Source organism: Eleginops maclovinus, chromosome 11, assembly GCF_036324505.1.
Source record: "Eleginops maclovinus isolate JMC-PN-2008 ecotype Puerto Natales chromosome 11, JC_Emac_rtc_rv5, whole genome shotgun sequence".
Taxonomy (NCBI): Eukaryota; Metazoa; Chordata; class Actinopteri; order Perciformes; family Eleginopidae; genus Eleginops; species Eleginops maclovinus.
In genome coordinates, this window is record NC_086359.1 from 4,281,235 (window position 1) to 4,304,755 (window position 23,521).

Consider the following 23,521-nt stretch of genomic DNA (forward strand, 5'->3'; position numbering starts at 1 on the left):
CTATGGACAACTGGACTATATACAACCACACTACTATGAGTTCTGGGTGAGCTGTCCTGTCATTATCTTGTCGTAACATCTTGTTAGTGTCAAGTCCACACAAAAGTTGAGTAAATCCAAGGAAAACTCTTAGCTTAGGAGATGTAAGCAACATGTATTACACCATTTTTATATCACAAGCAAACCATAACCCATAACCAAGAAAGGTTTTCAGTAATGATTCTATTATGAGCCAACAGACAACTACTACAATGTATTGTTGTCTTAACAGCACTTGAATGGACCAAATATGTGGATCAAATTGTGCTTTGGGCAGACAATAAGCTAGTATTACCTTTTGGAGCCTTGTCACTTCCTCCAGTGTCGTGCAAGAAGCTTGTGGTCGTCTCAGTGCAGTCTGCAACAAGACCATTTGGCTGTTCCAGACACAGCGTAGTGTCACATCCCCTCTGCTCCAAAGGCACCATGTTCTGTAGATTCTCATTTACTGTACTCCACGTATCCTCCTCCTCCACAACTACTCCTTCACCTCCTCCAGCGTGCCTCTCCCAGCTGCTGGTCTCTATGCCGAACAGTGACTTGTCTCTTGACGAGCAATCGAGTCCTGATGAAGAGTCTGTAGTGGACAAGGACTCCAGTCCTGGGAAACCAGGGCCAGACCTGGCAGGACGACAAGGCACTTTGCGGATGGCTTTCTTTTTTACCCTCGTTGAGCTGACTCTTCTGTTATAGGGCCTCTTGGATATCTGACTTGTGCTGTCCTTCTTGTGTTTGTTTTCAATTTTGTCTGGACTTGAATTTGAATCCTTTTTAACCTGTCTAATTTGTGGATCTATGCCTGCGGATGTAGCCTCCCCAGGCATCACTAAAGGTTCCTCCTTAACATGTGCACTTGGTGGCCCAATTTCAAGTTCTAAAGGGGTCCCCTCTCGCTCTCTAGTGTCATGCAAGTCCTTCAACATCATGAGAAAAGTGCTGAACTTGTAGCTTGTGTCTGCTTTGAAAGGGATGGCTTTATCGTCACCCTCATTTGTCAGGGACTGGAAGGAAACCTCCTCGACGTTCTTAAAGGATTTGATGAAAGAAAATGGGGAGGAAGGTGCCGACGAGGAGCTCTGCATGTCAGAGGAGCGATCTTCCTTCTTTGCCTTTACCTTAGAAGTAAGGGGTATGAAGTCCATTGGAGGAGTTGAGGATATTGAGAGATCTTCATCTTCACTCTTGACATCAAAGTCAACTGAATCAGGACGTGTCAAAGGGGGGGTGCTACAGATGGAAGAGTCCTGATCACATTCGCCATTGTCAGTAGGAGTTTTGATTTTAGTGCAATGATCCAGTTTGGAGTTACATGCAGAGTTACATGCAATATTTTCCGTTGTTTTGTATGGATTTAAGAGTTTGTTCTGCTCTGCCTTCTTCTTGACTTTTTCCAGCTTTCTTTGCTCCACCTCCTGCATGGCCTTTAGGGCTCTGGTCATCAACCGATTGCTGGCTGGGAGGTGTGTAGGCTGCTCATGGAGTACAATCTTATTGACTTCATCTGAAACCAGCTTTAATTTAGAGACAACTTTCTTGGCTTTTGCTGAAGACGGAGACGATAGAGTTTTATCAAAAGCTGTAGTAGCGGAAGAGGTCATTTTTTGTTCTGAGTTGCCTATCTGGTCTGTGGACATGCTTGTTTCATTGGATGCAAGAGTCTTCCTACCTTCTGATTGGTTTGACAGTGAGCAAGTCATGTTGCTTACATTTAAAACGGGTAACTTTTCTGATTCTGGGCTACAAATCTCATCAGGCACATTCGCCACTTTGGATGCAACAATAGGTTTACCTTGTGATGATTCTGACGAGAGACGGAGGATACCTGTCCCACCAGTTGCTTTTAACTTCTTAACTGAGACCTTTATGGATTCTGAACTGACTGCATGATCAATGGAGACACTTGCCTTGCCGTTCACCCAATCTGGTTGTTTAGAGGACATTTGAGTTACTTTAGCATCTGGTATTTCATTCTTTGTACATCCAGGTTGGTCAGTGGGATTAAGGGTCACAGTGGAGTTGAAGAACTTCTTACCCTTCATGTCTTTGCGTATTAATTTGACAAAAGGTAGCCTACACTTGGAGACTAGACTTGTTTGCATTTCTAGCCTTGCTAATGGATCAATAGCATCAAAATGTAACCTGGCTGATGAAGTCTTTACTTCTGCTTGGTCAGGAACCCTGTCGATGACTTGGACCTTTTTATTAGCCACCAAGTCTGAATGTTGAGTGTGACTGAATCTCTTAGCACTCAACTTTTTACCCTCCTCCTGTTCTGCTTGGTCAGGAACCCTGTCGATGACTTGGACCTTTTTATTAGTCACCAAGTCTGAATGTTGAGTGTGACTGAATCTCTTAGCACTCAACTTTTTACCCTCCTCCTGTTCTGCTTGGTCAGGAACCCTGTCGATGACTTGTACCTTTTTATTAGCCAACAAGTCTGAATGTTCCATTTGACTAGGTCTCTTTACACTCAACTTTTTGCTGTCCCTCTCTTCTGATTGGTCAGAAACCCTGTCAATTATTTGGACCGCGTTATTAGCCACCAAGTCTGAAAGTTGAGTATGACTGATTCTCTTAGCACTCAACCTTTTACCCTCCTTTCCTTCTGATTGATCCGACACCTTGTCCATTACTTGGACCTTTGTATTAGTCACTGAGTCTGAATGTTCAGCTTGACTAACTGTCTTTACACTCACCTTTTTTCTTTCTTTTGCTTCGGATTGGTCAGAGACCCTGTCAATTGCTTTGACCTTTTGATTAACCACCACGTCTGAATGTGGAGTATGACTGACTCTTTTTGAACTCAACTTCTTACTTTCGATTTCTTCTGATTTGTCAGACATTCTGTCAACTACATGGACCATTTTATCAGACATTGTGTCTGTATGTTTAGTTCGACTGAAGCTCTTTACACTTAACTTTTGTATTTGTTTATCTTCTCTTTGGTCAGAAACCCTGTCAACTGCATGGACATTCTTGGTTGCCAACATGTCTGAATGTGGATTTTGTCGAACTGTCTTTACACTAAACTTTGTACTTTCCTTTTCTTCTGATTGTTCGGACATCCTGTCAATTTCATGGACCCTTTTATTAACCATAGTGTCTGATGGTTGAGTTTGATTGGCTCTTTTCTTACTCAACCTTTTACTTTCTTTTTGTTCTGTATGATCAGGAATGCTGTCAATTTCATGGACCTTTTTATTAACCATTGTGTCTGAATGAAGAGTTGGATTGGCTCTTTTTTTACTCATCTTCTGACTTTCTTTTACTTCTGCTTGGTCAGATATCCTGTCAATTTCATGGACCTTTTTATTATCCAATGTGTCTGAATATTGAGCTTGACTGGCTCTCTTGACACTCAACTTTTTACTTTCTGTTTCCTTTACTTGGTCACAAATCCTGTCAATTTCATGGACCTTTTTACAAGTCGTTGCATCTGAATGTTGAGTTTGACTGACTCTCTTTGAACTCAACTTTTTAATTTGTTTTTCTTCTGCTTGATTAGAAATCCTGTCCATTGGGCCAACATGGGCCTTTTTATTTACAATGGTTTCTAAATGTTGGGTTTGACTGACTGTCTTTACATTCAACTTTTTACTTTCTTTTTCTCCTGATTGGTGAGAAGTCCTATCGATTACATGGACCTTTTTTTTAGTCATTGGGTCTGAATGTTGAGTTTGACTGACTGTCTTTGCATTCAACTTTTTACTTTGCTTCTCTTCTGCTTGATCAGAAGTCCTGTCGATTACATGGACCTTTTTACCAGCTGTTGCGTCCGAATGTTGAGTTTGACTGACTGTCTTTACATTCAACTTTTTACTTTGTCTTTCTTTTGATTGGTCAGAAATCCTGTCATTTACTTGGACCTTGTTATTAGCCACTGTGTCCGAATCTTGAGTATGACTGATTTTCTTAGCACTCAACTTTTTACACTCCTTTCCTTCTGCTTGGTCCGAAACCCTGTCGATTACTTGGACCTTTTTTGTAGTCACTGGGTCTGAATGTTGTGTTTCACTGAATTTCTTTACACTCAACTTTTTTCTATGCTTTTCGTCTGCTTTGTCAGAAATCCTGTCGATTACGTGGACCTTATAATTAGCCATTGTGTCTGAATGTTGAGTTTCACTGACTGTCTTTACATTCAACATGGACTGATCATTGAAAATGACTGGGCTGGGCTTTATGTTCTTTTTTACATGTGACCTACCCAATTGGTCCGATGGTGAGACTGTAACCGGTTCAATCGTCTTTCTATTCTTTGAATATCTAAACTTATCATTGGGCATGTCTAACTTATCAGAGACCAGTGAGCTCTGCTTGTCTGACAACCCTGATAGGTCATTGGTACTGACAGTTTTACTAAAAGGCCTATTAGCAACCTTTGTGTTTGTACACTTCAAATGTCCTGGCTCTTTATGTACTAGATTTTTTTCAGCAGTTACCGGAGTGTTATGCTTTTCTGAAAACCCTGAACGCTCTGTCGTACTTGAAGTTGTACCCAAAGACGGATTAGCCACCAATGTGTTTTTACACTTCAAATGTTGTGGCTGTTCAGTTGTCAGATTTAATTCAGCAGGTTCCAGAGTCTTATGGTTGTCTGACAAACCTGACTTGTAAGGGGTAGTGCTAGTTGTTCCGAATGGCTTGTTAGCAACCACAGAGTTTTTACTCTTCAAATTCCCTGGCTGTTCAGGTGACAGTTTTGTTTCAACAGGAATCTTATGCTTGTCTGAAAAACCTGGCTGCTCACTGGAGGTGGAGAAACTAGGAGGTAGTGACTTCTTACTTACTGCAAATGTGTTTTTTTTCTTACAGGGCACCTTACTAAAGCGATTACGGTCTGACATTGGACTGGTGGTTTTAGGCCGCCTGTCTTTGCATGATTTACTGAACCAAAGACCAGTCTGAATCTCCGGCTGCTTCTTCACCTCTTTAACAATTGTAACCAGTGGCTGAGTTGGAGCTAGCTTAGACTGACGTTCAAGTGCTTTAGGACACAAAATCTTAGGGACTGAGTCAATGTCAGAATATGGGCACTCTCCATTGTCTCTCTCTGATTGGTCAGGACTATTACGCAACGTCTTTGTCTTTTTGGAGTGTTTACTACAACTGCCCTTTGATGATTTACTTGGTTGCTTTTTGCCAGAAGATTTTTTTAAAGTGCTTGGCTTTTCTGGAGTTGTAATTGGGGGTGAAATGGACCCATTGGTCATGTAGAAAGTGTCAGGAAGGGTCGGTGAAGTCGAGGGAGTAGAAGTTGGATTGGCCTTGCGCTCGGTCGGTGAGAAACTGTCTTGAAAGGCATCCTCTATGAACGGAGGAAAGGAAGAAGACATTTGGTGTCTTGCTTGGACAACAAATTCAGCTTCTGCCACACTGGATTTCCATGAGTCCTGAAAACGCTTTGCAATCTAGGGAAAGATAAAGGCAAACACTGCTCAGTATTTGCATATATTCCAGTATAAAGAATAATGTGTTTATTGCAATAGATGTTATTCCAGCTCAAGTCTGAAACATTTTTTGTCCAACATGATGATAACCAAGCAATGATGATGATTAAGACCAACTTTTTATTAGGGCATGCAGGTAGCGACTCATAAAGTAGTATTTACAGTGTTTTTGTAGTTCTGCTCCCTTTGCTTTCCCTTCCGGCGCAGTAGGGGGAGCTGATCAAATTCAAAGCCTCCGTGGAAACTGTGAGTTGATTTTTCATCCACCCAGGTTAGCTCCGAAGGCTCCCCAAAGGACCTGACATGGTAAATCCGACAGGGCCGGTCACTGGGCTCTAAGACAACAACAAACAACAGCTTCAATCTCATTATACTCAAATTCAAATCTACATTGTTCTGGACAGGAAGTACGTAAGTGCGTCAACTGAAAAATGCAAAAAACTGACAGTAAGGGCTGACGTAAGTAGGACTGAAAGAAACAATTATTCTTCCTTGATGCATCAATAAGATAGTCAGTCTATAAAAAAAATCACGAAATTGGTGTTGGTGTGAATGATTGTTTGCCTGAGGCCAACATATTTCATCTACTATCAAAGACAAGTACAGAAACCATTAAAAATGAACATTGAAAAGCTAGAATCAGTCCATTAAGGCAAGTAATTAAACAACAAATGGATGAATCATTAGCCTTTGCAACTATAGATGCAAGTGATTGACAGATGCTTCAATGAGTCGGCTAAAAGTAAATAGTGTTTTTAATAGCAGTATGGTAAATGGGATACTTGAATTCTATGTTTTACAATCTAACGATTTGATATTTTCTGCTATCATGGCTTCTCTCCTTGGTAACCTGACCAAATATGGGAATCAGCATACCAATGTGTGTCATAAGTTATAATCTAGGACTGTCTTCTTATCCTTATTGTGCATTTCAAATCACGCATCAGTTCATGCTATTAGCAGCTGCAGAAGTGTAATACAGGCAACCACAAACAATCCACACAGCGCATCACACAACTGAAAACAATCCTTGTACAATGTAGGTAATGATATGAAGTCAACAACGTCTCAGGCCCACCTTTCACTTTGTGATAGATTCCCTGTACGGGGTCGACGGTCACCTCGCAGGGCCACCATGGTCTTCGGTTGAACTTTGCCCAAATAACTTCACCCTCTAAAAACTTCAGAGGCGGCACAGACTTTTTCTGCTGTTCAACATGACAATAAAAGAGAGAAAATTACAATAAATACAAATAAAAATCAGGAAAGGTTTTCTGTTCTGACCCAGTTAGAGCTACAGCTATGTTGGTTGTTGGATTTTACAGAATAAACAGAGGCTGCCCCGAAATATACAGGTACGGAAAAAATCAAGAGACCATTCCAGCATTTTCATTTTCTCAATGTATTATTTATAGGTGTGCTTATGAGTTAATTATGATTATTATTATGTGTTATTGTATTCTATAAACTACTGACAACAAACACTGGAATGGCTGCCATACATGTAGAGATAAAGATTTAAGAAACATTTGGAGAGCTGTAGATATTTCCAGGTCTGGGCCTCTTCATCCAAACACCACGTACACACCGCTAGAGTCTACCGGTTACACTGGTATTGTGCATGCTGGCTCACTGTCACATTGTCATAGCTTACTGGGGCACTTAAATAGAACAAATCCTTCACTAAGGTCTTTAGCAACACCTGTGCTTTTCTTAGTGACAATGAATAGCGTAATGTTACAGGTTGTTTGTGGTAAAGTATGAACCGTGTGGATGGTAGCCTCAGCGGGGTCAAAACACATCCAGATATGCAACACTTTTTTATTTTGGGGGATAAACACGCTTTATGTTTTTGGACTACAGTTTCCATAAAGCTATGGGGGCTGTAAACAGGAAGTAAATGTTTCCTTCTAAGCCCCCTTCTTTTCACTTACATGTGTTGACCTTTCAGCAAATTTATACCATTAAAATAGTTCAGAATAAACCATTAGCATTCCCTGTTAGCAGCAAAGTGATCACTTGATTACTTTGGTACTGAAGAAAGTCTATGATTTCTGAGCGGCGTTATGAACATCCATTAAAGGACAATGATATGCTTGCGTAGCTGAAGTCACACTGAATGTAAAAGCATGTTCATCATCTCTGTGTGTTCAGATCTGACAAAGTTATTACTCAGAGAGGAAGTGAGATTTTGGCCATCAGGCCCTGAGGGGTTTTTAAGTACCATCATTGCCTCCATGAACTGCCTCTCTGCAGCTGGCTGTCTGGTCAGTCTGATACTACTGACCATGAAGGTGATTAGGCCAAATCAGCTTTCAATCCACCGTAACGTTCTGTTGTTTTAAAAAGACCTGCATACACCTGTCCCTTTCACCTTATGTTCACGCTTCAGCTGCCCTCACAGTTTGAAAACCTCTAGAGAAGCTGACCTTCAGTCATTGTAACAATAAGTATTTATCAGTGACAGAGCTAAAGTGGTGGAGCTCTGACATCTCTGAGCCCACACATGATCCACGATGAGTGACATTTTGTTATTATTTGTTACTGTGCATGTGTTCAGTATTTCCAGTAATCCAGCAACATGGTAAATACATGTTTTTGTACCTAATCAGTCAGGGATCAAAACTTCCAGTTCAGAGTAGAATTCCTTTCTGAGCCAGCCTGACCTTGTGTGTAGTTAAACATCCCCTCAATTGATCATATTTTGGGATATGAAATGGTGTTAATTGTGTACAATAAGACCGGGAAAGCTGTTGGTTTGTTTACTTGGAATAATAACAGGAAAACTTGCCATTGAATTCCTTGTGGGACTATCGTCAAGCAGGAGCAGCTCGGAGCCGCTCTCCCACTCGTCATCCGAGCCGTCCCAGTATCTCCTGCGCTGACCCGAGGACTGGGACCGGGTGACCACCTTGGCTGATGACAGGGTAGCATCCTTGGAGTCTGAATTCACGTTTCCTGGAGTGGATGGGAGCAGATTCTCCGGCCTGTCGTTTTTGTCCTGCAAGCCTCCTCCCAGAGGTGACACCGCTTCCTGCTCTTCATCGTCATCCTCAAACAAAGAGGACTCAAAGTGGAGGAAGCCGTTAGCAAAGGGGCTGTTGCTGTCCAGAGAAAAGGCCGGGCTGGGCGGGCCTGAGAAAAGACCTTCTGTCTTTTTCTCCGAGACGTCAGGAGCTGCAGGTGTGTCTCGACTTCTACTCTGGACCACAGGTTGTTTTTGTCCAGCAGAAGAGCCACAATAGCTTTCCTCCCTGCTTGTGTTTTGGCTGCCAGAATAATCACCACTAGTGCAATCAGCCCAGGAATCCGTCTCCAACTCCTTCCCCCTCTCCTTCTTATTCGGTCCCCACTCCCAGCTCCTTTCTGGCTCCCTCACTGGCACCACAAGGTCCGGCTGGCTCACCATGGAGGTGAGATGCTGCAGCCTCCTGAGAGGACTGTAGGATGAAGAGAAGAAGAGGAGGAGTGGTCCGTTTTTGTAAACCCATACATGGATGCATGCTTGAGGGAGGAGGCAGACATGGTTAACCCGATCCTGTTGTCATGGTGTCTTGAGGTGGAGAGGTCGCGACCGGGGGTCAAAGGGCAGCTGGACTGATGAGTCTCCCTGCCAGGGCCTGGGTAAGCCCCACTCATGCTGGCATGGTTCCTCCCTGTAACACAAGCAGAGAATTATTAGCATACCAAAAAAATAAATAAAAATCAAAGTAAAAAAATCAGTTGGATGAGTTTTATATCACCTGCATATTATTCCTAAAGCTCGGTATGAAACACATCAAAGACTCAAATGTGGTTTGATTAATGGTATGTTTTATAATCCTACAATTATCCTTAAAGAAATGACACTTCATCCATGTTTCATGATTATTCACAGCACATCAATCTGTATTAACATCACTGCAGCTTGATCAAAGTTATCCCAGGCAGCTGGTGATGAGATATCTACAAGAAAAGGCGACACAGCTCAGACCTGAGATCCGTGAAAAACAACCCAACCTGGCTTCACATGATGCTCAGAATAAAACGTAAACAGACTCACTGACGACGAGCGGGTCGACCTTATATGACATTATTTGGGAGAGATCTGCGCAAAACACCACAACAGCCGCTGTGAAGCCTTTGAGGATAATGATCGCGATATGATGAAAAGGACATCAAAACGATAAGGTCATCAGGCTTCCGCTCATGCATCCTGTGGACTCGCACAATAAAGACGATCAATTTAAGCGTGTCATGTTATAAAATCTACCCGTCGTTAAGCACGCCGGCTGCAGCCACCAACTGGAATTAAAATGGACCCATTCGTGCACGCGCGTATGTGCCAGTGCATGTGTGTGTGTGTGTGTGTGTGTGTCAGTGTGTGTTTGTGTGTCGATCATGGCTTGCAGTGGCTTCCATGCTTGCACGAGAAGAGAGAAAGCGCTACATAATACCAAGAGACGACACAAAACAAGTTCACCAACACAAAGTGACACACGCAGACACACACACACTCACAGGCTTTCCTCCCCGACAGATGCAGGCTATGTGTGCATCAAACAACAAAATCACGGAGAAAACGGCAAATGACACGGGATCTGTCGCGAGAATCTTACCATTCTGGTGTCGTTCACCGCAAACATGACCCTCAACCCGCTCATTTTGGCCATTAAATGTGCCAATTTCCAATTTTTTGAAAGCGGATGAGGAGAGTCCCAGCGGCAATACTACTAGGCCTGGATCCTGTGAAACGTACTCTCTCACTGCCCCCTACACCTCCCTCCTCCTCCACCCCCCTCCTTCTCTCTACATGCGCTAAAGCCTGGTCCAGCGGCCCCTGGAATTAGAGATTCAGGCAGCGACACTCCCCCTTCTGCTTTGAGATAACTACTTTCTAATTCGCCGTGTATACATCCCTGCTCTGTTGAATGGCTGTTTCCTGCCTGCAGACTCTGAAAGTCAGTCTCTCTCTGCTTTGCGCACTGCCAGGCGTCACCACTGCCTCCCTCCCCAGCCAGTCCACGGCATAGAGAGCAGAAGGGGCCGTAAATCGTTTTTCCTAGAAATAAACTAAAACAATCTGAGCTGACAGCCACCTATAAAAAAGAAAACACACCGGACGTCCACATGACACCTCCAAAAACTCGCCCCGCCCCTCTTCTTAATTACCAGCATCAATTATTAACCTAAACCAGGTTGCCATCACCAACATGTCACATGCCAAAGTTGTGCCAACAAATTGGCATCTCATACACCAGCCCCCCCCCTCGAAACGCACTTGGGCATCACACTAAATAATACGAAATAAATAAATGGAAGTAATTCAAAAATGTCCACCACTAACACGTCTAAAAGGCAGAGAAATGGTGCAGCAGGCTACCCGGAAAAACAGATGGGTTTCCTTTCCTGAGACGAGTTGCTGTGTAGTCTCTGGCAGCACACCCGGTCCCTTCAAAATGGAGTCCTCCAGCCTTTAGAGGAGGAAAAAAAGCAGGCCACAAAGTGTTAATGCAAGCTCGATATAAAGTTCACCCAGCCACGGAGGGACTGAGCCCCCAAGCGCCCCTCTCCTGAGCCCTGGAGGTGTTTCTGGGTCCTGAGTCCTGAAAGCCACGACAGGAACATGTCCTCTACATGTTGTGCCTCTCAAAGTCACTGTCTTATGAGCGTGTGTGCCACGACAAGAACAGGGGCTCCTCTGGTGTGTGTGTGTGCGTGTGTGTGTGTGTGAGAGACAAACGCTCGTCTAAAAACATTAAATGGCACTTTAAACGGCATCTCTGCTGTTTTCTGCTTACTGGTTTTGGTAAAAACACGTTCGTTTTTTCTCCAGAAACGAAGGGGTGAAAGCTGCAAAGTACTGCAGATCCTCGGCCGGTGAGAAAGAGCTGAGCTGCGAGACTCCTGCTTTGGTGTGTTTGATTGTAATAGGTGAGATTTGTATATTTAGAGACGATATGTCAGTGGGGATTTGCGAGGGGGGGTTTTCAGGTGTAAAAGAAATCCCCCCCACACACACACACTTCACTCTTGTCACCGGGAGGCGGTGTGATATGGGAAAACATCGGATATGAGCGACACAGCAGCAAAACAGCAAACACTTCCTCCCCTGCAGAATACAGCTCGGCTGGGTCACTGCTGAGCACGAAGCGAACAGAGACGAGTCTCTTTATGACTGTGCATGTGAATATCTCATGTTCTCTGAAACCTCCCGCTGAAATATCCCCTCCTCACATCCCCCGGTTATTTTCATCTGAGAACACGGATGTCAAGGATGCGTTTTGCTATTCGAGCCGAGCAGAAGAGGTTTTGGGGGAAATCAGTGAGACAAACCGAGGGAGAGACGGGCAGACAGGAGCACAGGGCCTGCTGCGGGTTTTATTAGGCTGCGTTTCGCTCAACAGCGCCGCGACCGGCAGCCGTGCGCATCTCCAAGAGCACAGCCGTGATTAGCACCCACTGTCATTTACAGGCAACCGTGTCAGCACGTCACCAACTCCAGGACTTTCCACCATCTAACCGGGTTTTCATGAGACGAAGCATCTGTATGAGTCAAAACCTCCAAATCAAAATATTATACAAATGTAAATCCCCTTAGACATGCAAGATAATACAAGATGGGATGAACCTTTATTGAATCCTGTAGAGTAATTCAAGTGTGTGGGCAGCAGGAAAGAACAGATTAGGGTTCAAACAAGGATAATAACATTGAATATAACAATTAATTAAATTAATAATTATAATAAATATAGTCGAGAAAGTCCCACCTCTGCAGCTTTCTGTGACATTGTTGTTTCAGAAAGTAAATATATACCTGTGTAACAGAGGCCTACGTATCTGACTAAGTGAGACCTATATATTTTTTGTTTGGTATGTAAAGGTGTAAATATATGTGCAATATACAGCTTCAGGGCCTGACATACTGGATTCCTGAAACACTGCTTTACTTTCAGTGTGTTAAATAGGGCCTACATGCAAATTACATGAATGTATTAACTTTACTAAAGCCACAAACAATATTATGCAGAATCATGACACATCTATGTTGACCCCCTCCCCCTCTCAACCTATGACTCAGCTGTTCTGGTATGAGCTGGTGAAAGAGGACTGATTTGGAATGAATGTATAGTGACAGGGACAGTGATAATACTACTTTTTCTCACTGCCTATTCCACCACTGCTGCTACTTCAGTGAAGTATGCCCTTATAGCGATGCCCTTGTGTTGTTGAAGAGCCACATGTCTTTGTAGACTCGCCAGGTCCACCAGAGGGCAGCAGAGCACGTGACATGACATGAAGGTGTCAAAATGTTTCCAAAACCTCACAAAATATGATATCTCCCTGTCAGTGTCAATCTCATCTTTCATGTGTTGTTTGTTTGAAGGCCGTTATTTTCAGCCTATTTGGAGGTTCCATAGTGTAGTGGTTATCACGTCTGCTTTACACGCAGAAGGTCCTGGGTTCGAGCCCCAGTGGAATCAGTCTTTATGTTTGGAAAGTGCCATCACTCAATGTGTGTACAGGAGAGTGCTTACATGATGTGGTCAGTAAACGAGTAGAAACACATGTGTATGACTTCATTACAGTTGAAAGAAGCAAACATAATACAAATAAGTAATTCCACCCAAAAGCTATGAAAATAAACAAGAAATAAAAGTCTCAACCATTTGTAGATTTATGAATGTGACACATGCTATCCAGGAAACAGCTGGTGATGATATGAGGAAGTGCTACTACGAAAAAAAAGTTGTAAAAAACATTTATACAGATTTGATTAATTCATTGATAATTAAGTGTGTTTCCTTCCTGGTGACAGAGAGGTTGCAGTTCTCTTAAAGGGACAGTACAACTTCTCAATGCACTCTTTTTCTGAATACAGATTGGAGGGAAATTTCCTCTCCAGAATGTAACACTCACCATGCTGCACTGGTACCCCGAGATGGTGAGGTAATGAAATCAATAGTTGTGGAGGAAAAACAGATCTCTAAAGAATGAGTAATAAGTCCAAGGGTCTTAAATTAATTTGTGGGCTCATTCAAATAAAAGCAGACCTTTTTTTACAGATTTGTTTTCGGACTCTGTTGAAAATATGCTTTCATTTTGAAGTGATATACTTTAATTGAGTACTATACAACACCTAAGATGTGAAACTGATAGACACACACACACACACACACACACACACACACACACACACACACACACACACACACACACACACACACACACACACACACACACACACACACACACACACAGTGAAAGCTCCTAGTTTAGAAATGTGGGAGGAAGCGTTCACACCACCCTGATGAAGTTTTGGTGAACTGTCACACGAGAGATCCGGAGGCCCACGCTCACCACCTCTCCCGAACATGTGTGTGTATGTGCATGTGTGTGTGTGTGTCTTCCTGTTGTTTTAGATTCCACTTCACTCCCCCACTGCTGTCAATCCATGACCTGTGACCCCCGCTGAACCCAGCTGTCAGCTGTCCTGTGTGAGACGCCCTAGCTCTTCATCAACTTGTCTTTTCTCAGTTTCGATCCTCTTCCACTGAAGCGCTCAATCTGATTCAGAGCAGCACCAAGAAGTACTCGGATAATATATTAAAGTAAAAGTAGAAGTACCATTGTCTAAACTTACTCCATTCTGTTTTAACCCTAACACATAGCCTTTGTGCAAGCTGTGTCAATGTGCAGATACTTAGTTTACTTCAAATGACTGTAAATTGTAGTACTATTAGTGTGTGTTTTTATTGTATTGCTGTAACTGGTGCAGGATTAAAGGTAAATAACAGTGATTTAAGAATTGAAAGACTCCTTCTTTATGTTAAACTTGTAAATTTAAAGCATACTGACTTAAAAAACCCAGTAATTTAACATCAGCAGACATATTTTAATTTCAATATATGATGTATTTTATGTGTTTTCAAAGGTGTTCATGTTTAAACTTGTGAGTGAAGTGATTATAAAATTAAAAGATGTGTGAAAATGTTTTTTATTTGCAGTAATAATTAAGTTATATGATTTAATAAAGACTTTCATTAACCTTTGTAGAAGAATCAAATAAAAAGCAGGTGAAATGATGTTGTTGTAGCAGCAGCTCTTCTCCACACAGGGGAGGCAACGGCATCTCTTTGAAATACACAAGCAGGGCGACTCCTCTCTCCAAATTACTTCTACATCTTCTAATTTAAAACAATGTTTTGTCCTTTGCATAAAAAATCTGAGCGACTGGAAATCATAAAAAGTCAGGAACATGTGATGCTTCCAAAATCCTGTCTCGCTGCAATGTTTTGAAATCTCACACTAAATATCCTCTCTGCTCTCATCAAAACTCATTACCTCTCCTCATATACATAATCCTCATTAATCCTACTTGTGAACAACGTGTGAAATAAAGACGAGAAGGAGAACAAGAAAAAAAAAACAGCTTTGGTTCCTCCACACAAAAATATCTCAGGATACCATAAAAAAACGTCAAATTCAATTATGCCTTTCTCTCCTTATGGGCATCACACACACACACACACACACACACACACACACACACACACACACACACACACACACACACACACACACACACACACACACACACACACACACACACACACACACACACTTATGTAAAAACTGAATGAAAGGAAGAGGAAGTCCTGAGGGCTTTGAAAGCATGATTGGGAGAAAGCTCTTGTGCTGTTGAGAAAGAAGTAGGTGAATAACGGGCGCTGGTAGCCAGCAGCCAGCACAAAGTGGAGTGGAGGGCTCCATTCTCCGCGCCAGAGAGGGAGACCCCTCACGGGGGGTGGGTGAGGACCCAGAGGGCCCTCGGCAGCCCGGGACCCTTCCTTAATGAGAAATTCCTGGGGATTTAGAGGGGCGCAGAGGTCTTCATTTTCTCACTGCACCCATGGGCCCCCGGTACACGGTGGTGAGGGTTTCTCTTTCAGCCCTGAAACGTCCCCAGAGGAAGGGAGACCCCCCCTCCATTCAACAAGAGCAGGGGCCCGCCTGCCTGCTGGATTATGTATATGAGATGTGGATTGTAGGATCACAACCTGCCACCTCCTGCACACTGCAAAAAATGTCAAGTCATTTAAAGCTGCACCTGCCTTCACAAAGTGGGTCTGCAGCGGGGAGGAGCGGCCCCTCCCGCTAATTAAGACTGTGCACATTCACACTGATGAGGAGGAAATGTCCCCACAACTGTGGAGAAAAACACAAGGCATGTGCCAACATCCAGATCCTCCCAGCCAACATCATTAGAATAAGTAAACAACAACTCAAATTAAAATGAAGCCGTCGTGTAGAAGGAATTTGACTCTTGTTTTGAGTAGCTTTCCATTGAATTGTTATACCATCATACTTGTACACACAGCATTGAGAGCTGATGTACAGTGAGATATTAATGCATCAAATTGAAGAACTTAAAGTAATTTAAGACGGGTTATTTAGAGGTGTTAGTAAAATTGTAGAGAAATAGAACATTTTGTATTTTTGGGAATTGTACAAATAATGAGCATTTTGTTATCACACTGAAACACTGCAACAACTCCATTGGACTTACTTACGGAACATAGTGACATCACTATGAAGCACTTGTGTGTCTACTAGCCTCCAACACATTGTACGTGATTGGCTAAGGCGACGGGACATCTTTAATCAGTTGACCAATCACAACAGAGCCCGCCTGCTACACATGTTTGGAATGAAATGCCGATATAGTCCCAGTTATCTTTAAGAGAAAAATGCAGAACTATTTTTTATGAATGAGTTTGAAGGAGGAGTTCAGGAGTCTTAAAGCCTGAGGAAAGATATCTCTCTTACTAACAAACATTTAAGATCTGCGTATTAAAACGTTTCTGTAATGTGACCCCCAAACCAAACTTAATGGGAATTTTCTGAGAAAGTTAAAGATTTCAGTCAATAGAACTGCAACCCTACACTCTGAACTGAACTGTGGAGGCAGAGCTCATCTTTTCGGAAGTTACGTCTCCAAGTGTATGATTAGAAGAATAGGGGAGGAATTGAGGGGCCGCTGGGATTCAGATGCCCCTGTCAGAGCCTCCCAGCACCGGGAGGGACGCCCCCCCTCGCCTGAGCTTGAGGGCTGCAGGGGCTGGAGGGACTGGAGGGGCTGAAGGGACTGGAGGGACTGGAGGGGTTGGAGGGGCTGGAGGGACTGGAGGGACTGGAGGGACTGGAGGGGCTGGAGGGGCTGGAGGGACTGGAGGGACTGGAGGGGCCGAGGCGTCTGACATTGTGTTGAGAAAACTCTCGCTGAGGATCGCCTCACAAGCAAACCCCCAGTTGGCTGTTTGACGGCTTCACAGGTGGAGGGACGGCGTCCTCTCTCCGGGACTCGACCCCTCAGGAAGGCCCAGAAACGACAGGGTGGGGGGGGACTGTCTGAACTCACATCAAAGTTGATGCTTTACTGAGGACTTAATGTGTGTTAACCTGGGCTGACCTGTGGATTATAACATCTACACTCCTGAGGGAAAAGTTCAAATCAGATGTTATATTGATGAGTCTCCTCACCTCATATCGCGTTAAATGCTAACTCTTTTACAACGTGACAGCATTTATCCTTATCCAGTCCATAAAAGTGACTTTTGACCATGATTGAACTTCAGCGGTGCATTGGGACAAACATATTTAGTTCCTCTGTTGTTCTTTTCTACTCAGTAGTTCGATTGCAAAGGTTTTTCATATAATGTTCAGCTTAAGAGTTGTCTTTTTCCAATTGATCTATAGAGCAGTAATAGACTATCAGCTTAGCTTTGACACACACACACACACACACACACACACACACACACACACACACACACACACACACACACACACACACACACACACACACACACACACACACAGGGCTGGGCGGTGTTGGTCAGTGCCGTTTCAGAGCCAAACACAAGCTCAAAGCACAGCCGGAGGGCTTGGCAGGAGAAGTGATCTCCACTCGGCTCTCAGCGTGAGCACGGACTCTCTGTGGACACAAGCTTCAGATCATTGTGCGACCAACGAGGCTTTCACTTAACTTTCAATACAGAAACGTCTGCACTTCACTTTCATATCAGGGATTAAATCTTGTGAGAGTTTGAGGATTAAGAAAATGTCATTTGATCTATAATTTATATAAGAATAATTATTAGTAATGTCCGTTTCCCCCCCGAAAAACTCACATTTTATTCCACAACTTCATTTGTCTTGTCTGAAAGTAAAGCTTAACAACATCCTTGAGTATTTGTTCTGCTCTGTGGACACAGTGACCATCAATTACAGCTTTGAATCCTTCTGAATAAACAACCTAGGAGTTCCTGAGGCCCGAATCCAGAGCACACAAGAGAGAAAAGGAGCTGGTACTTTCTCCCTCCGGCTAAAATTAAACATCACTATTTGAGCTGAAGTTTAAAGAAGTCGTCTTTGCGGCAGAAATGTCCGGCTAATTGGTTTGTTAAGACGAGAGAGGGAGCGGGAGGGGGGGAGACAGGGAGAGAAATTCCCCTTTCTTTGAGTCCAGACAGGTTAAATGTGCAGTTAGGCCCCGACAATGGAGCCGTCCTTTCACATGCAAAGATGAGGTATATGGAGCGAGCATGGTTTTGTGGCCGGTGTTCAGACTTCAATTGAGAGGCACCAAAGCGTGACGGCATCCCCTCCCCTCCTTTGCCTCCCACTCTCCCTTCTTTCCTCCCCACCTTGCATCCTTCCTTCATTTTCCTCTTTCTGCATCCCTGTTTTCCTCCGTCCTTCATCTCAGGATTCCTGAAGAGGTCTGTTTAGAGCGCCTCATGTCTTTAGCAGGAGGGTGTGTCCTGTTATCGGCCTTTTATATTAACCAGAAGCAGAATCTGTCCCTATTGGCACCTATAGGAAGTTGTCTGATTGATTTTCTTTTCTTGAAGTTGTTTCGATTACACAAATGATGTCCAACAGGAAGTCCCCATTACAACTATGGGAGGGATTCAGACTACATCAAAGCACACTAGAGAAGTGATTCTGGAGAAGATGCAAGACCTTGGGACCTCCTTTCCTGTAAAAATGGATTCCTGCAAGAAGCTATCAATCCAAATAATTGCATTGATGTTAAGTAAGAGTGAGACGTACTGAGGGCAGCAAAGGTTTAGTTATACAGCGAGAGTTGATGGAAAATTCTAATGTTTGATTTGATTCTATATTGTTTTAATAATTACCATTCGTCCAAAACTAAATTACAACACAGTGCCGGGAATTTTGAAAGAAAACTACCAATAGTTTTAATCAGATCCATCCTGGTTGAGCGTGGTGAATGCTAAGTAAAGAGTCTTACTATTTTATCCACAGATTAGTGTTAATTCACGCAACACACACTTTAATCATGCCTCTGAAGACGTACCCCCCCTCCAGTGAGGCAAAAAGTACTGATTGCAATAAATGAGAATACACTTTTTGTGTATTTTTGTCGTCGTTTCACTTCTGATATTAAGCTGCTGGGTCCCATCTCCAACCAGCACAACAAAGACAGGGAGGGCTTGTGTAAAGAGAGAAAAGAGGGAGAGTGTGGGGGTGTTGGTGGAGGGGACATTGGGTGGTGCAGGGGGTTTGTCGTACAAAGACTGAAGCCGTGAAATGGTGCTTGTGAGAGACCGGCGCTGGTCCACTCATTGAGTTGTCAATCTGCCCGGCAGGTCTCCTGTATGATGAGTCCTGTCAGAGAGGGACCAGGAGGGGTGGGGATGACCTAATGCTACACTCGCTCCTCCCATTCTGCTCCTTTTGAGGGCTTTGAGTGACACCCCCACCGGCCCATAATACCAGCCCCCATGGCGCTAAGGCAGCAGACAGGCCTGGACCAATCGAGACATGGCGTAGTGGTCAGTGATGGAGAGACTCAGGAGGTGAAGGAGGAACATCATTTTAGCAACTCAAGAGTTCAGATGCTAGATGCTGCAAAGATGCACAGAGGCCGAATAATCCAGATGATGACAGCAACATGTTTGCATGTTTTACAGTTCCCTGAATTCTGGAACAATCCGACAGACCTTTAGTTATCACAACATGTTATGAAACTCGTCCTGTATCTTGAACCTAGTTTGTTTGACTTTATTCTGGCTTTTTTCGTTGTCTCTTGTGTGGAATTTGTGTCTTTTTTTAGCTCACAATTCACACAACGTATCAGTACATTAAATAAGTGCAATGTTAGTCTCCAAATGGACCATGGGGAGCGAAAATGTCTCTCTCTGCAGGGTTGTAAAAAACTAGTAGTCTCTTTAATTATAAAAGTATTTGTGCATTGTTTTTGCGTCTGATAAACTTTCAAATTCATTTTTGTATGCCAATTGCATTCTTGCAACACAGAACTACTTTACCTTTAACTGATTCTAAATACGTTCAATGTTTTGCCTCTGTAGTAATCTCATTATTTTAGGTCCTTCCCTAGAACTCACAAGGAGGATTGAAATGTAAATTGCATTGAGAAGTGATCCAAACACAGAAACTTTAGGTCTGTCACTGATAAAAACATGGATCATGTCCTCAAACTTTGACATGCTGCATGCTAACAAAAGCGTGCTATGGAGGTCACGGCTTGATGAAGCAAACAGAGCTACATCGTCAGCAAAAAGCTGAAGATAAACTCACAAAAACCTGCCCATCTTTAAGTATCTCTAACAGAACAGTGCAGTGAGAATATAGACACACAAACACAACATGCTTCCAGTGAAGGGAGATATTTATCTTGCAGAGTCGTTGGCTGGTTGTTCAGACAGCGAGGGGGCAGGTGGCGACAAAACAGCTTCATCCTACGGCCTTTAGCTCTCCGTCACCTCCTTCCACCCATCACACCATCTCTTTGTCTGTCTCTGTCTCCCAGAGTTCAGAGCTCGGGACCAGACACATTGTCCCGTTTGATGACTTGACGTCTCTGTCTGTCATGGAGACGCAGACACAAAGACGTGCACACACCCCGAGTCACACTGAGTCTGCCATGCTGACAGGTTCCCTTTCAAAGGTTACATGTCAATCAGATCTGACAGCCGAGATAAAGACTTTTTGATTCAGTCTCACTCACAGAATCGGAGCCAGATGAATGTTGGGAAACTGCATCGTGCCATGCAAACCTTTATAAGTGATTTCAGGCAAGATAAACCTTCTTATGTTAATGTTTATTTCATGGCCAGTGCATCAAATATCCTGGTGCTGTGGGGAAACATGGATTAGAAAAGCTCATTACCTTAATCCTCTAAAGTAAATTATAAAATTCTCCATTAATCTACATTCACTTTAACTATCAAAGTACCTTTTATACAATTTCACATTGAGATATTTAAAGGCTATCCTGTGAGGAGTGTAAAGGTGTCGGACACTGCTGGGTGTCTGCTTGTGTCAGGTCACATGTAAATACCGCACTATTTGTTTAAAATGTAAAATCAAGTCTTTTTAAATTTGAGATTCAAAGTTGAAAGGAGTTGCTGGAAGGAGAGGGAGACAGAGGAGGGATTTGCATGGAGCAGGGTATAGTTTGTATTATATGATGTTAAAAAACAACTTCCTCTTCCTGTGTTTTAAGACACACACATCCTCTTCCTGATGCAGACTTAAGGGCTTTCTATCAGTCGGGTTAAAGTAACTAAGTAGATTTACTCAAGTACTACTTAACTAACATGTTAAGGTACTTGTACTTTACTTCAGTATTTCCATTTTATGCTACTTTGTACTTTTACTCCACTACATGTATTTAACACCTTTAGTTGCTAGGCAGATTTGGATTAATGGTGGTGAATATAATCAGCCCTTAAATCAGACTTTAGTTCACCTGCAGTAAATCCAGCAGCTACCCTGCAGTATACAAAGCCATTCAAACTAGCTGCACCTTTACCAGCTCTGAGAACACTTTAATGATCAATCATTATAAAACATATCAGAGATATTATTCTGAAATGGACCAATCAGACAATGACTACTTTTACTGTCGCTACTTTAAGTACATTTAGAGGAGAGTACTTTCTACTTTCACTGGAGGAACATTTAGAATACTTTTACTGTGACAGAGTATTCCTACACTCTGGTACTTCTACTTTACTCAAGTACAAGATCTGAGTACTTCTACTTTACTCAAGTACAAGATCTGAGTACTCCTACTTTACTCAAGAACAAGATCTGAGTACTTCTACTTTACTCAAGTACAAGATCAGAGTACTTCTTCCACCTCTGGTTATGAACATTTGATAGGTATAACTCTGAACAATGTAGGTCAGGGTGAGGTTTAAATGATGCTTATAAAACACGTGTTAGGGGAAGATTAGGGCAATCAAGAGTTGAAGCTAAATTGGAAACTCACAATTAAAGTTCAACATAAATCAAGAGAGCAGAATCATTTAATGTGTACAATGTTAACAGTACAATGACTTCATGAATTCTCAGGAACTATTATACTTTTAAAACCTTAACAATTGCAAGAGTTTATAGTCTGTGATGTTTCCAAAAATCAACACTTAAACGGCAGTGTTTGTGTTTTTGAATTCTGTTTATGGTGAAAAGGTTAAGCTGCTTTTACAAATCATTTTTCCTTTTGTTCAGTAAAGACATTCTTCTGTCTCGGCTCGATCAAACTGTTGGAGCCGTTTCAGAGAAATAAAGAAGTTCATTTAGGTTTTATTGAGAATCTAAATCCTGTGGTGTGTGTTTTTATGACCTCTGTGTCACACACATTCCTCTCTGATCCTCTCTCACACGCTTATAAGTAAAAAACACAACAGCCCGCAGACATGTTCAAAAACAAGCTGCTTTCCACCATATATATATACTTTTATTCTACATGCTGTTTTGAATTGAATTCATGTTTGTACCTTAGAGAAACCGCTCAGTCTTCAGTCTTGATCTACGACTTCTTTCTGCGGTCGCCCCTCGATGAATGGAGAATTATTTTTAGCATACTGTAAGTTTAGTGTTACTCCTCTACAGCACAACACACTCCAGGAGAGTGGAGACATATAAATGCAGGTTTTTCAGGAACACACACCGATCCCAGTGACCAGTAAGTGACGTGCGGACACAACAACAGCCTGCACCACAACATGTGGAACGACTTTGTCTGCGACTGTCTGAAAAAGCTTCTTATTCCTGGAGTTAAAAGCGGAGCGTCTTTATTTTAGGAGCGTCAGAGGTGGGCGGTCTGTCCCGGTTTGACTTGGCACAGCTCGGTCCGGCTCGGCCTTGTTTGTTTGGACAGCAGGCAGTAATGTGGCACGCTGCAGCCTGGGAGACCGAGCAGGAATGTGGCTGAAGGTCTCATCGGGCCTCATCAAAAGAGGACCAGGAGCCGCGTCGCTCTGAAAAACCAAAACCACCAACACTGGCCTCACAGGAACACGGACGGCCACAATAGCAGCATAAAGAGAGGAGATTCAGATCAAATACAAAGTGATTTACCTGTTGCATTATCTATATTCAGTGGTGTAAACAAACTAAGTACATTTACTCTGTAAGTACTGGACTTCTACTTGCACCATTGTGTCCCTTGCACTATTCTCTTGCACTTATTTGCATCTTTTTGATTTCTTCTTGCACTATTTAAGCAAAATGAAATGCCTTTTTTATGCACAACAAGTCCTTTTACTTTTGCAGGTTGAAGTATATTTGGATGGTAATGCTTTTATACTTTTGCTTGAGTTAAGTTTGAATGCAGTTCCTTTACTTGTGTGCCCAGAAGGATCATGTTGATGCACACAAATGCTGTAGTGTCTAATATACCTGCTTATTTGTGTGATTCCAATTAAATATTTAGGTTTTCATCATTTGAGTGTTCTGAACTGCTCCACAGCCCAGATCTGTCCTGTCTGGAAGGAGCAGCAGGTATTTTCAGGAACTGATGCCCGTCTTATTGTCCAGACCACATTTCACGACACAATATTTATTCTAAATCTATTTTTGATCATCATTTCTGTCATCAAACAACTCAGAGCTCTGCATTAGGAAACCATACGCTGCCCTACAGCCTTTAAATGTTTGTCACTATACTTTATATGGTGTCCTGTATGTAGGCGCGAAGATGTTGTAGACTC

General features: G+C 42.8%; 1 protein-coding gene and 1 non-coding gene across 2 annotated transcripts in view; one reads left to right on the forward strand and one right to left on the reverse strand.

The window, feature by feature from the left end:
- The window catches only part of nsd1b (nuclear receptor binding SET domain protein 1b), a 20,446-nt gene extending 10,439 nt beyond the window's left edge, over positions 1-10,007 (reverse strand). The window contains 6 exon segments of the mRNA XM_063894601.1: positions 335-5,450; positions 5,652-5,824; positions 6,568-6,697; positions 8,281-8,943; positions 8,946-9,145; positions 9,532-10,007. Coding sequence (XP_063750671.1) covers positions 335-5,450; positions 5,652-5,824; positions 6,568-6,697; positions 8,281-8,943; positions 8,946-9,145; positions 9,532-9,562 — 6,313 coding nt within the window. The 5' untranslated portion in view covers positions 9,563-10,007.
- A 2,872-nt stretch (positions 10,008-12,879) lies between these two features.
- Positions 12,880-12,952, forward strand: trnav-uac (transfer RNA valine (anticodon UAC)). The gene has a single exon. It is a non-coding gene; the product is annotated as a tRNA-Val (tRNA).
- Positions 12,953-23,521: the final 10,569 nt, after the last annotated feature.